The 14824-nt window shown below is 42.6% G+C and overlaps 1 protein-coding gene across 2 annotated transcripts; it reads right to left on the bottom strand.

Annotated features, from left to right (window-relative positions):
- Positions 1-2230: 2230 nt before the first annotated feature.
- Positions 2231-14142, bottom strand: SLC23A3 (solute carrier family 23 member 3). 2 transcript variants are annotated; one of them, XM_048483500.1, is made up of 12 exons: positions 13821-14142; positions 13153-13316; positions 12808-12902; positions 12035-12108; positions 11557-11738; positions 10699-10822; positions 9017-9164; positions 8676-8929; positions 6495-6600; positions 6028-6195; positions 4730-4825; positions 2231-2861 (listed from the first exon to the last, which is right to left on the bottom strand). In XM_048483500.1, exons 1-12 carry the CDS (start codon positions 13902-13904, stop codon positions 2479-2481), a joined length of 1878 nt encoding a protein of 625 aa, XP_048339457.1. In that variant the 5' UTR covers positions 13905-14142; the 3' UTR covers positions 2231-2478. The 2 variants fall into 2 exon arrangements, with proteins under 2 accessions (XP_048339457.1, XP_048339458.1); XM_048483501.1 differs by lacking the exon at positions 13153-13316.
- Between the last annotated feature and the right edge of the window lie 682 nt (positions 14143-14824).

Genomic DNA, 14824 nt, shown 5'->3' with positions numbered 1-14824 from the left:
GCAAGCAGATATATTGCAGTCTTTGGTAACACAAGCCTTAATGCACTTTCAATCCACTTTCACAATTGTTTGCAAGTGAATTTTACTATTCCGCACAGTAAAATCCAGCTGCAAAGTGCATTGAAACTGGATTGAAAGTGCATTATTCTGCATGTGCGGAAGGAGCCAAGATACCCCTCGAATCACTTCTCTTTCACCTCAAGATAAACAATTAACGGCTCTAATAAATACGTCGTTATTTGGGGACAGGATCCATTGAACACCATCCGCCACCCCCGCCTCCCCCTCCCAAGTGTTCAACCAAGGAGAAGTCACGAGAAAATGAGGGCTGCTGCGGGGTGCGTCAGCTTTTCGGAGGTGGGGGAGAGTGTTGAGGGTGGCCCATAGGGTTTCCAACCTCCAGGGGTAGGCTGGAGATCTCCGGAAAATACAGTTGATCTCCAGGCGACAAAAATCAGCTCGCCTGGAAAAAATGGCAAATTGGAAGGTGGCCTCTATACTCCATCGAAGACCTTCCCTTCCCCTACACCCCGCCTTCCTCAGACTCTACCCACAAAATCTCCTGGTATTTCTTAACCCGAGCTGGCCACCTTAGGTGGGCAGGAATTATGCATCCACGGCCTAATGTACCTTTTAGTCCGGAGAGACTACAACTCCCAGAATACCATTCGCACTTCTACAGCATGCTGGGAGTTGTAGTACTCGGGCTATAAAGGCGCGAGATTAAGGGCAAAGAGGATTCCCATGTTTCTCAAAGGATGGGAGAGGGATTTGGGGTGTTGCTGAGTTTTTCTCCTTCTGACCCGACCCCTCCTTACCGCGAATTCCGGCTCCCAACAAAGAAATAAGCGCTACCTCGAGGGAGAGGAAAGTTGAGGAGGAGGTTCAGCCGTCGCCGGAAACAGTCCTCCCCCGACGATTCCCAGAGGCTCCGGCTGAAGTCGTTTGGTCCCTTAGTAGGTACGTTACGTTAATCCCATTGGCTAACAAACTCCTCTCGTGTAGTGAAACTGGACGCGCCACAAATCTCCTAATAAAGATTTAGATTGTGCCAGAGATACCCACAATAAATACTCTTAAAAATATCCGTGGCAGTATATTGTCTAACATTGCAAGCACAAATGGATACATCCCTTCCTTCTGCAGAGTTCCTTTAGTTACAGATGGCCACGGTCAACTAAAAGCAACGATCTCCTTGGGAAGGGATTAAATACAGCTCCCTCCTTTTGCAGAAACCAAAGGTCCCATTTGACAGAGAAGCCATGCCCAACCGTTCCTTCCCTCTCTATCTCCTGTCGACTGGTGCAATCATAAGGGATACTGGCTTTCTCTCCCTCCCCCATTTTCCCTTTTAACCTTTTCCCTAGTGAAATGTTTATGTTTTAAATCTGATTTTTCTTAACACTCTATACTGAGCAGTTATATATGTGGTAATTTTTATTTAAGAAAACAAAATGTGACAATATCTTTTATTATTACAAAAAACATAAGTTTGTGCATGCTACAATTCTTTTTGTGATGTAGTGTTCTTCCTTCCTGATGCAGTCATCACAGGTGCTATATTGGCAGGGCAGCAAACTTTGGCTTGTTTGTATCAACCTAGCAAATGGAGTGTGTTTGGATTTTATATTAACACTATAAGATGGCCTTCCCCTACAGTACATATACACACATCTACAATATAGCATGCAGCAGAAAGTCCAGGGTATGGATCCAGACAAAATTTTCTGCTAACGAGTGTAATTTCTGTCAATTTCTGCTGCAGATCCCCAATTTGCTCCTCATGTCGTTCCTGAGGGTTCCCTACCCTCCATTAGCACCATTTCAAGAAGATCAGTGAGATGCAGCATGAAGAGGAGAGGCAGGAAGGTTATATTCCATGAAAAGAAGTGTCTCCCGTTAGCAGAAAATGTAGCCTAGAACTACAGTGCATGTTGGAGAAAGTCTTCCCTTCCTTAATGGCTTAAGAGGAATGATTGACATGTGCAGAAGATAAATAATTCCAGCTGCCTTGCCACATTCCAGGTACATTTTAGCTGCCCTGTAAACTGGGCCTGCATGCTGCCTAGCATAGGGTTGCCAACCCCTAAATGGTGGCTAGAGATCTCCTGATATTTCAACTAATCTCCAGGTGACAGAGATAAATTTCCCTGGAGAAAATGGCTGCTTGGAAGGTGGACTACTGAAGTCCCTCCCATTCCCAAATCCTTCCATCCCCAGACTCCACCCCTCAAAACCTCCAGGAATTTCCAACCCAGAGCTGGCAACCCACATAGAAAAAAATTAATTGGGAAGTTTTAACATAAATTATCAGAGAGACAGAGAAACGAGCCCCAAAGGTCATGCTAATTGCATCTTTGTAGACATGTCTTTGCACTGTGTTTCGTGCTCTGCTGTTTTTGTGCAGCCTTTTAAGCATTCTCCAACTCTGATTCCAGATTTGTCTGAAACAGAACTAATTTGAAAAAATAGCCATGCTCATATAATACTTGTATCTGAGCAAAGGGTCCTCTCATTTGCCAAGAATGTTGCACATTTAGGGATCCCCAAATTCTCTTGTTTAGTGTCTAATTCCAGCTCCACTGTCCCAGCCTTCAGTAGTAGATCTGTAGTTTCCTCTGCTGAACAGTGCAATTCTTCCAAGTGATAACTGTTCACATTCTGCTCTTTTGCTTCCTCTGTGGGACAGAGAAAGCAGAAAGGGAAGACCTTGCACCATGAAGGCAGCTGTTGATTTCTCACGGCAAGTGGCAGTTTGTATCTTTGTGCAGAATTCTGATTGTCTTGTTGCAGAGAATTCTCTGCTGTTTCTAGTTGGCTTGATACCACGTAATTAAGCAATCCACACTCTTGGAGGGTACCTAAAAGTAACAACAGAACAACTTAAAAGATCAGTGAGCTTTAGAATATTTCAGTCAGGATGGGTGGGGTAGAAATAAAATAAAATAAGTTGTGGATGCTATTAGAGGTGTCCATCTTGCAGCAGCCTAGCATACCCCAAAAGAACAGTCACTTAATATTTATAGATACAGACATATCCGCATTAAACAAAGCTGCTTTTAGCCAAGCAATACTTTTGTCTAATTCCTTTTAAATGAAAAGACTGTGCCACATATTCAAGTTTTTGTCATTTTCATTTCCTCTAAAAATCATTATTCCCTTGCTTTTGAAAAGGCTTGAGATTTTACGAGAGCAGGGGTATATAATACTGGAAGAGATTATAAAGTTAATGAATTAAGAAGAGTTCAGCGGAGCTGTGAATAAGTTGCTAGAAATGTTTGAAGCTGTCTTGCCAGAAGCCAACGACTGAATATCTTTACTAACTTCCAGGTGCAGCCTGGAGATCTCCCAGAATTACAGCTGTTTCGCTGGAGAAAATGGTAGTTTCTGAGGATGGATTCAGAGGCAGGTGTGCAAAATTATCAGCTAATTAAAAAATGACTGTGGTGGCCTCAGCCAGTGCTATGAAGAAACAGCTTTTCCCCCTTGAGGTTTGAAGGGAACATTTAAACATTTCCCCCCACTGGGCAGGAAGGTGGGGAAGACATTTCAATTGCTTAACTACCTCACCTCAGCCAGTTTTTTTGGAAATGTGTGTAGGGATAGCAAGAATGAATGAGATGGGCCAACCCCCCCCCCCCCCCCCCGGCATCACAGATTTGGAGGTCTTAAGGGTTGGAAGGACCTCAGGAAGAGGATTTCTAGAGCAAACAGGAAAAGCTTCCTTGACCCAGATTGACCAGGTCAAAGGGATGGGAACGGGGAATTGATAAAACTGGAAGGATGAGAAGGAAGCTCTCTTCTGGCTGCAACCATCAAAGGGAATAGAGTTGTTGCTGAGGTCTGGAGAGGTCAGCCATTTTGGCTATGTGCTCACCCAAGGAGCTGAAGGACATTATCCAGGTAATGGAGAATCTGTAAATCAGCTGTAACATCCTAATCTTAAGAGCCTACTCTATGATATCATCTGATAGGGTACGTATAGAAAGAGGGACGGAGGAATTGTGTTTCTCATTTCTTTTGAATCCCTTGCTCAGTCTGGGGCTGTGCTAAACGTTTGCTTGTTTGTAAACATTTTCTTTTTAATATATACTTTTAAACACTGGATGCTGGTAGCAGTTCTCTATACCCTATAGACCTCCCACCATCTTGCATATGCTATTTTACGAAGGGCACACCAGGAGGGGAGAAGGCTGGCAATTGGCAAGCAGCGATTACTCCAGGTCCACCAGGTCATAAATCAGCCCAGATATACAGGTCTGCTTCCACACTTTCCTCTTACCTGATTTTATAAATATTAAGATTGCTATTTGAAAATATTAAGATTGCTGTTTGGGATCTATGTGACTAAATACAATTCCTTCTATTTCAATTTGCTTTCTCTAAGAAATTTTCCTTAGTTCCCCTACCCCATTGGGTTGAACTGAATGAGAATTAAATAAGCAGACCTACAAATGCACCAGAAATGCAAGGCAACATTCATCACATCCCCACTGTCTTCAGCTCCCCCCCCCCCGACCCCTCATCACACATACACAACACACACTTTTAAAACATTTCTAGTTTGCTGTACTAAAATAACCTCAATCACAATGGTAACAATCAACCAGAAAGTTTTTAAAGAATTCCCGTTACAGTGGCCATCACAAAAGAACTCAACTGGAACTGAGCACAGAGTGCTCAAACTGGTGAACCATCAGAATAAAGCAACCTGTTATTTGCTCCTCACCTGAAACTGTATTTTCTAAGAAGAAGGACAGGATGCCAGTTATAAATGCAGGAACCATCAGCAGAGAAAGGAGGAAGAGGTCTACAGGAACACACCCTGTAGAAGAAATGTACTTGTCCAATGCCTCATATGCATGCTTCCTCCAAGTTTTCAAAGTTATCTCACTGACCATACAATCCTATGCAGAATTACTACAGTCTACTCTAAGCCCATGGATTTAAATGCCTAGGATTGCAAAGTAAATGTCTCAAACTGATATTGACCCAACACCCAGGGTAATTTATTCAAAATACTTAATATAGGACATCCTGAATGTATAATTGATTTAGGTTTAGAATGTTTTCCCTACCACTATTAACAATATACTCAAGCCTTCTTACAATTATCAAACAGAAACCACATTAAAATTCTATGTAGCAGCAGCAGAAATAAAACAGCAGAGATTAAAGAGAACAAATAATACAATTTGTTTAAAAATGTATCCAGGCCAAAATAATTAAAAAATCTGAGTAATAAAACACAAGCTAGATGATTTTAAAAAAATATGTTAGCTTGATGCTGGATGCCACAAGCTAAGCTGGGTTTTCATCTATGTTTAATTCATTCATTCAATGTTTAAAACTATTATTTTCTGTATGACTGATCACCCTGGAGCGGGAGTTCTGAAGATATGGTACCATTATAGGAAAGGTGCTGTTGTACATAATCCCAGATCTGTCCCCACAAGGAGGCAGGATGTAGAATAGAAGTGAACTTGCTAACCTTAAAAATATAGGAGTGTGCTATAAATGAACATACTGAACCATCTATCTATTTAAAAAATGTACACCATAGTTTCATTCTCAGATCAGTGCAGTTCAGAAGAGAAGTTTAGACCGTCTACTCTTAACACAGCAGTCGTATGCAGAGTTACCCCAATCCAAATTCCTTGGCCTCAGTGGGCTTAGATTGTGGCTGAGGATGAAAGTAAGTCAGTACACAGTACATATCAAACTCCCTGAAACAGACACAGCACCAGCAGAATAATTACTTATTGAATCATCTGACATAAATTTACTGAGTATCTAAAACTAACTTGCAAGCAACTAAGTGAGGGCACAACCCATGAAGTACTGTTTCAAAAGTTTAGTTTTGGAAATCTTTCTTCAAGCCTTAACCTTTATGTTAACCTAACCACCTTTTTACAAGTGGTCTCAGGGTCTTACGATGATTCCATGACTGTACTACTGGTTGTGGCCTCTCAAGCTTTCATTGTCCCCATAACCCTGAAAACATAAAGTCCCCAGAGCCCACAGCACCTGTGGCCAGGGATAGTGGAGAAGCGAACAGCCACTTTGGAACCAGCAGTCCCATGAACATGGTGAAACCTACAATGAAGATATTCCTTCCTGAGTCAATGTCCGTGTATTGGAAGTATGAGATTCCACTGCCCACAGCCATGCTGTATGTCACACAAAGCATTCCTCCTGAAGTAAAAAGAGAAAAACAGCCACACTGACTTCAGAAAAGACAATAAGCAATGGAAAGCAGAGAGAGGTAAAGCTATCTACTGCTATTCAGCCAGCAAGTACCACCTCATATGAGGCAACCATAAAGTGACAGAGAGGCAGAGATAATTCCATTTTTCCCTTTGATTATTTGATCTGAAACAGGCAGCACTAGTTCACTTCCCCCAACATACAGAGAAAAGGAGCTTGGTACTATGGGGTGCCTCAGTCTGTGAGCAGGAAGACATAATAGAGGAAAAATTGCAAGCATTTGTTACCATGAACTGCTAGAGGAATGGTCGCAAGAAGTCCTGTCAGCCAAGGAGATAAGCCCAACAGGACGCACACCAGTGCACTAACCCACACTGAGCGGAATGAAGTAACCTGAATTTTAAAATAATAATAATAAAGAATGAGGATCAGTGACTGCAGCTATCCTGAGAGAACCTGCATTATCTGACATGAGATTGGCAGAGCTCTTTGGGAGGGCCATCTATTAAACTCCTGGATCTTCCTCCCTTAGGAGGCAAGGCTAGTGCAATTCTACAGGCCTTCTGGAGAAAATACAAGATGTCTGACCAGTTGAATATTGAATGACATTGTGTCCTCTTTTATTGCATCCTATGGATGATTTTAAGATGAGGTTTTAATGCTTACAGTTTTAAGGTTACATACTAGGATGTTGTGGGTTTTCCGGGTTGCGTGGCTGTGTTACAGTAGTATTTTCTCCTAATGTTTTGCCTGCATCTGTGGCTGTCATCTTCAGAGGATCTAGTGGCAGTAAAGATGCCAGTCACAGATGCAGGTGAAACGTCAGGAGAAAATACTACTGGCCACACAAACTGGAAAACTCGGCCATGAAAGCCTTCGACAATACATTAAGGTTAAATAATTATTATATTGTTGTTATCCATCTTGAGGGCTAAAAGACAATATAAAAATTATCTAAATGGATAAAGCAGTTTTGAAAAAAGCAGGGCATAAGAACTTGCTTCTGCCTCATCATAACCCTACCTGTGTGTTTCCTTTCTACATATTCACCCCCACCCCTGCCCCAATCCTTCGATTCCATAAGGCGGACTACCCTGGTAAAGAAAACTGGGTTGGGGGATAGAAGTCCAATTGCATTGTGTGTGAGAGAAATCATTTGTTCTGTCACCTTAAAGACAGGCCTAGTTTTGTCCTGATCAGTTTTCCTCCTTCTGAAATCCATTGGCCATGATACAAAGGTGGCCTATGGATGGGTAGGATCCAAAAAGCAGCTGTGGGGTGTTGTCCCACCCCGATACAACCTCCATTCCCTGACACCACTTTTTGTCTTCAGTTATTATGTAATCCAAACAAAAGGAAAGAGCTCACCAGTGACCAAAACAAAGAGTAAAAGAAGTTAATGGTACAGAGGGAAAATAAGACGACTATTAATAGCATGACCTTATGGGGTTGTCATCATATCATATTATTAATAAACTTCTCACTTTCCCACTGGGCTGTTGTCTTTTTTTTTTCTGCTTCTCTTTGTTTTACTGATTATGTGCTGTGTTTCCCTTAGCAGAGGCTACCCCAGAAGAGAACGATTGATTATTGTCCTCAAGCCAGTTCCAGGTTTTGGGTGTACCTCGAGAGTTCCTTGGCCCCCCTCCCCTCCACCAACAGGCCTTCTTCTCCTACATGGCCTTCACCTGCCTGTATGTCTTTTCCCTCACTACTTGCAAGCGCTCCCAATGCCCATCCTCACAGTTGCCTGACCACCTGCAGCCTCTCCCCCAGTGTCAATGGCAGTGTGTGCATCAAGGAGGATGGGTCACGAACAACAGTGGATGGAGCAAGTGATCAACTGTGGGTCCCACCAGAAACCCCAGGCTCTGGCAGATGCCCCAATTCAGGATATGCTGATGCCAGTCCTGGTTGTCCTCTGCAGACCCGGACCAGGTCATCTAAAAGACAGCTTCACATCTTTGTTCACATGGGTGGTCATAAGAAGAAATACTGCAGCTAAGCAGGGAGGAGGTTGCAAGGATGATGGGAGGCCCCAAGCATCACCTGTTTACAGGCCATGAGCACATCAATGCTGGATAATATCAAAACAACAAAAACTTCAGCTAGTTGGATACAAAGTTGGGTGATGGAATGGGCTTGATTTTAGACAACATGGTTTGCATGCAGAAGGTTTCACATTCAGTCTCTCGCATCTTCAGTTAAATTGGATTTCAAGTAATAAGATCTGGGGAAAAATCGCTGCCTAAAATCTTGCAGTCTGGACTAGACAACACTTGATTAGATAAAGCAATGGTCTGACCTTGCACAAGACAGTTTCATGGGATAGTGGACCGTAGGGTATTACAATCTCTGTTACTGGGGCTGAAATAAGTGCCTGTTATACCTTAAGCTACATAGTGGAGCATGTGAGAGGTCTCTGTGTTCACTCTACATCAGTACATGACCCTCACCCATGCACATACCTGAGTCAGACAGCTGACACAAACATTGGGCATGCTAGATGCTGTTCCAGACACACTCCCCAGCGCAGCAGACAGGAGACTGCCTAAGCCTTCAGCACAGAGCCCTCTGTTGTATGCATGCTGTGGTGCAGGTGGTTCCTTTAGTGCTTTATTACAAAGCAAATAACAGCCTATAGAATTAATACTTGCAGCAACACCCATTGCAGCACCTATGCCTACTGCCGGAGTACTAAGTAGCGGCCAGCCCTGTCCACCTGCAGAATAAAGTGAAGGAGAGATGAGATGTGAAGTCTAACCATCAGCCCAAAGAAAGGATAAAGTTTGGTCAGCCCTTCTACCACCTGGATAAGGCACTTGTATCCATGAGGACTGTAGGGTGCTGTTAGTCAAGGTCAGATGATGCGTGGAAGGATGCAACACATCCCAAGGAACTGGGATGGGATTCAGAATTCCACAGACAAGCCAAATTCCAGAGACTGGCAGCAGAATCTGCCGAAACACAAAGTAAACGTGAGAATCCTCCTGCCCTTCCTATGTGCTGCAACCCTGAATCTGTCCACATGATATCAAGGAACATCAATTTTCCCCAAGACTTAGCCACCTGATCCTTTAGAACATTACTCACTCTGGACCATGGTCCATTCATTTTTCTACATCCACTGTTTACTTTAACAGGTGTTTTGGGTGGTGCTAAGAAATTTGGGCAGGACTACATATGGAAACCTACGGGTGCAATTCAGGACCAAAGTATATGGTTATGCCGACAATATATGCTGAAAATAATACAAATAGGCAAGAAATATACTGCAATGAACTTGAGTCTAAAGCTCCGAAAAAGAAGGCAGATAATAATGTCAGACTGAAAGTTTTGTATTAGAATAAGAAACAAAATGCTTTCTATCGCTGTAGAAACATTAAGAAAAGCAACACAGGTTAAATTTATTAACACAAGCAACTACATTAACACAAGCTAGCCCGTTGGCCGGATTCAAGACGGAACCTAGATATTCTTCAAAGCTTGTGTTTACACAAATAAGTCCTTTTTAAGCAGGCACAAATTCATATGCTAAACCAAAGCATTTCTGCCGGGACCCAGTGCCAATGGGCTAACTTGTGTTAATGTAGTTGCTTGGGTTAATATATTTAGCCCGTGTTGCTTTTCTTAATGTTTCTACAGTGATTTTGTTTCTTGTTCTAATACAAAACGTTCATAGCCTGACATTATCAACCTTCCTTTTCGGAGCTTTAGACTCAAGGTCATTGTAGTATATTTCTTGCCTATTTGTATTATTTTCAGTGTATACTACTCCCCAATTTGCTTATTAGTACAATATATGCTGAGACATTGGAGAAGAAGAGAAGCAGGCTTGAGCTGGGAATTAAGCTATTTCCCAAATTAAACTGGTGCAATCCAGACCTCTTAGGAGGGGAAAGGACTCTAAACTTTTGATCTAGCTACAGTATACACACACAACAGTTTAATTATCAAAGTTTCCCCCAAAGAATTGTAGTTTGGTGAGGATACTGAGGATTCACTTTTAAGTACTTAAAATGTAATTAGACTACAATATTATGGTACATTGCTGTCAATAACTGTTTTTAAAAATGCTCTGACAAGATCCTCAGTGGTTCAAGGAGTGGGGAATGCAGCCATAGAAGAGTAGGAAAAATGTGGGGGAATCCTCTCTTTGGAAATTCCATTGCTGCTATGCAGCATTGGGAGCCACTGCTATAACAGGACTTTCACAGTAAAGTATCACTGTGTGGAAAAGCCCTGAGTCTATGGTACAAATATGCTGTGGAGCTCCATAGAACAGGACCAGTGAGCCAGCTCATGGCTCCTCCAGGTCATACAGCCAGTCATCCTTGAAGTTTTCAGTCATCATTACAGTAAAATGCAAATATATCCATTGCCTCAGTTAGTATTAATGTCTGCCATATTTCTCAGCTCAAGGTTGCACAGATCAAAACAAGGGAAGTGGTGAACAGGATGGAAATTAGACAGTGGTTCATGAACTCATACCGAGAACATATGAAGGCTTGGCCTACATGATCTTATAGATAGCCCTCCTGCCTGGCTCCACTGGCAGAGAGGCAATCGACAGGAAGCCAGGTGCTGCGATAGCAAAATACTCAGCAATACAAGTCTAAAAGAGATGGAGAATAAGTGACATTCAGCACAGCACTGCTATAGATACAAGGCATATGAAGATATGCAAATACTAATATCTGCCTTGTTGAAATCATACAACCCAAATAATCAGAATAGATTCCTTCATGTCTCTCCCAACACCATTCCTTGTTCCATGCTAGGAAAGAAGCTAGATAGGATCAATGTCTTTTGAAGATCTCCACCCCAGCATCAGTATCACCAAAACAAACATTTAAAAAATAGCACAGATCTGAAAATGCCAAAATTTGAAATCCAGCAAGAACTGAATTAAAATTGATTTTTTTTGTTTTAAGATTTAAATATTGAAAAGAAATGTGAGTATCGGCAAACATTTTGAGCTGTGTCTAAGTTTTATGAGACTGGACTCAGATTTTGAAAAGCCAAAGCCCAAATTTCATCACCTCAATGGTAGTTCTCATGGATTGAGGACCGTTTGCCTTCATTTGAATTAGAACCTGACCATTACAGAACTTAGAGGTTTATTCAGTTTTGAAGGTATTTGATTTTTCAGTATTGCACTAATATGCTCAGCTCCCTTACAATGCCCCCAGCTAGAAAAATCAGGGAATAGAAAAGCTGGAGTCCTTCACTCTATCTGTGCTCACATTCCACTCCCTGCAGTGCCCTTGCAAGGAGATGCTAGGAAATGACTGTTCTCTTGGAGGATGTTTTAAAGAGAGCTAGTAGTGAGAGCTTTGAGGAACATACAGCATGGCTACCCCCCAGTTTTCAGAGCAGAGAAGAGCAGCAGGCCTGTATGCTGAAAGTCCAATGACAGAGAGGCTTGGAGCCAGGACCATTGGCCTGCAATGCTTGGCAATCCAGCCGCAGGCACCTGATGCTCCAAATGCTATTTGCACCACAGCTGAGACCAACACTGCACCAGAGACCTAGGGGAAAAGAAATGGACAAGGATGAAATTATAAACCCTATTATTTGCTTCCAAGGGCTGCTAGCTCTGCCGCCTTTGCTTTTAAGTTAGCAAGACAAATGGAGGGGAAGCAGTGATAAACTGGAACATACTAAGTAGGCCTTAGTAAGTAAGGTAAGAGACCAGCAATTTCCACATCCCTACTGTATGGTGGCAGCAGTATAAGTTGTTGCCTCATTCTCAAAAGGACCCCAAGGCTTTATGTCTCCCTGGTGTTTTCCTTCTTCCTAAAGTGTCTCCATCATAGCTACAAACCTCACGGAGTAACCAATCCCAGTTTCTTGCATTTTCAGAATTTGGGCTGGAATATTCATTAGGGGCCTCAGTACCTGGGAGAGAGAGAAGAACAGACATATATGAATTGGAGAAAAATGGAAATAAAGGGAGCAATAAAGAATGGAGGAGGAACCTAAGCATCAGGCTAACCTTGAGATCACAAATGTTGAGAAAAGGATCTATAGAACAGTAGGATGGGATGCAGCCATATGAAGCTGTCAGGGTTCCCAAAAAAGATATGGAGGAGAAAATAAAAGCAGAGGATCCAAGCCTGCACATGAGCTGCCAGGGAAGAGTTAAAACCAATCACATGTGGCACATGCTAGTTTCATCCTATAGATTACTTGTGTTTAAAAAAACTAAGGGAGGCAGAGAAGTATGGAAAGATCAGGAAAGGAGAATAAAAAGAAGTGTTTTTTTCTCATATATTGGGAGTAGAAAATAACAGATATCTATTGCTTTCAGTTCTCCAGAGGCCCATGGTTGGCTGCTGTGGAAATTAGTATGCTGAACTACACATAACATTGTATTGAACCAGTAAAGCAATTGTTGTGCACCTTAACCTGATCCTTGAAGTAGTTGCACTTATTTTGGGGCAACATAAAAGGCAAAAAGTTAGAAGTTAATTCGTCTTGGAAGTAAACAGTGATCACACTGTTTCTTCCGTGTGATATAAATCACTGCTAAATCCAAAACTCAAACAGGCATCAACAACTTTAACAATTCTTAACTTGTTGTTACCGTTAACTTACTGTTTCCTTTTGACTGACGAATGGGAGATGTATGTTGGGTCAGTACCATGGCTGGTATAAGGAACTCAAAAGATGGGGCTTGAACCAATGGCAACCTGCACGGATGACAACAGAGAGACCATGCCACTAGAGGATTCTTGGGGAAATATTAAGAAATCTTGAGAATTATTAGCCAGAAGCCAAACAAATATAGGCATTTCCCAGAACCCAAAACATCCCATCCTCACTCTGCTCAGCTCATAAGAATATGAAGTTATTTGAATGATCTCCCTTGCCAATTAATAAGAACCTCCAGACAAGGATTGTGGGATTTTGATGGATCCAGGATGGCCAAAGTCATCTTACCCAGTACCAAGTCCACATTGTAAAACTGTAGAGATGCCACAGGCAAAGAAGTTGCGTGCCAGAAGTTCATTCCAACACTGAAAGCCATCCAGCTTATTGGGAGGGAGTGTGGCGAGGAAGAACAAGTGAAAGATGCAGAGAAAGGACGCCTGGACCAGGAGATGCTGGGAAGGAGCAATAAGGTGGAATGAGCTCTAGTCTTAAAAGCATGCACTCCCTAGATATGCCTAGATCTCTGCCTAGATTAGAAGATGGCCCTACACACCAGGCTTGATGATACTTAGCCCTCTTCCTGAACAACAGCCTGATATAGGAACAGAAGTCCCAACACCCATGCTGTGTTGGGGCTTCTGTCCACAAGAAGCCTCAACTCTCTTGCCTCTCAGGCAGACCCACAGCTTCACTCTTTTCCCATCCCCAGCAAAACACATTAAAGTACAGTTCCTCAGTTTCAACATGCAACTATCCTCGCTCCACTGATAATCTATAACCTTGGCTTGTTACCAGCAGATCAAGACTGCTTATCAGACAAGACTCAGGAACAATGTCCCTGAATCACATGTGCCACACCACCAGAACTGTTTATCTTTACATTACTGCCCTTTAGGTCTCTCAGAAGGGAAGAATTTGTCTCAGCTATTGTGCCATCCCCCAAGAAGGTAGCTTACCTGTAAGGCCAACAGGAAAGTCAGGGGCCAGGGAGGAGAGTTGGGTCCGGTGTAAGTGCAGGGGAGGATGCTTTGGGAAGTCATGTTGGCCTCATGCGTGCTGGGTTTTTTTCGTTGTTCAGTGCTACTTACTGTCTGGAACGTAGCCTAGCAATGAAGAATTTCTAAAGCTCCTCCCCTCCTGTAGCCTTCTCCCCTCATTGACCATTTGGATCTGAACTTCCACCTTTGGCCCTTCCAGGAAACATTTGCTAGGCCAGTTAGCCATTAACTCAGCTTGGTCAGTAAGCAATCCCACTGTGCAGAGAGGTAGAAAGCATGACTAAGCAAAACTGGAACCAGAGTTGGACTAGTTATATATACAGAGCTTCTCTAGATCAGACTTGATGGGTTAAGCAATTACGCTATCCAACCATACATGGTCAGGATAAGTATCCTTTCACCTTGGGTGGTTTTGGCCTGACTGTGCAGCTTTTGTAGCAAGTGAACGGAAGTGGCATCCCCCTTAGCCATAGAAAACAAGCAAACTTTTGTTTCTTGTATAATACTGCTAGCATTATTGGTTTAGCTTCGAACTAGGATGGGAAATAAGGCTTAGTCAACACCTGCAGTCAATACCAACCCAGGGAGTTTTAGGTGGCACCACCTATGAAGTGAGGGCCATCAGGCTCTGGGAAGGTCACCTATCCATCAGTATTAGGCGCAGAAGTTGTGCCTTATGTGTGTTGTTTTAAGGGAGAAACCATTTGTTGTCACAGACAGCAATGAGTCATGAAGTGCCATGAACTCTTTACTAATAGTATGTCTCCAAAGCTTATATCAAAACTCAGTCAGAACTCATCTTCATTTCTTCTCCAGCAGGCGGGATGAGCAATGAACGAGCAATGTTTGTTGATAAAAAGGTGATTTGAGTAAAGAGTATACGGGCCTGGTAAGAGACATGATGATGCAGGGGAAAGGCAATGGGGGTCTCTTTTTTGCTCCTGGGTACTTGTATATATATA

The sequence above is a fragment of the Sphaerodactylus townsendi genome, linkage group LG02 (assembly GCF_021028975.2).
Source record: "Sphaerodactylus townsendi isolate TG3544 linkage group LG02, MPM_Stown_v2.3, whole genome shotgun sequence".
Taxonomy (NCBI): Eukaryota; Metazoa; Chordata; class Lepidosauria; order Squamata; family Sphaerodactylidae; genus Sphaerodactylus; species Sphaerodactylus townsendi.
This window is presented reverse-complemented; position numbering and strand designations above follow the sequence as displayed.

Coding starts and splice junctions, on each gene's coding strand:
- SLC23A3 (XM_048483500.1), bottom strand. CDS start 13,904: ATGACTTCCCAAAGCATCCTCCCCTGCACTTACACCGGACCCAACTCT. Junction 12,109..12,807: donor TCGTCAGTCAAAAGGAAACA/GTAAGTTAACGG, acceptor TCTCTCTCCCAG/GTACTGAGGCCCCTAATGAA. Junction 2,862..4,729: donor CTTAGAAAATACAGTTTCAG/GTGAGGAGCAAA, acceptor TGTTACTTTTAG/GTACCCTCCAAGAGTGTGGA.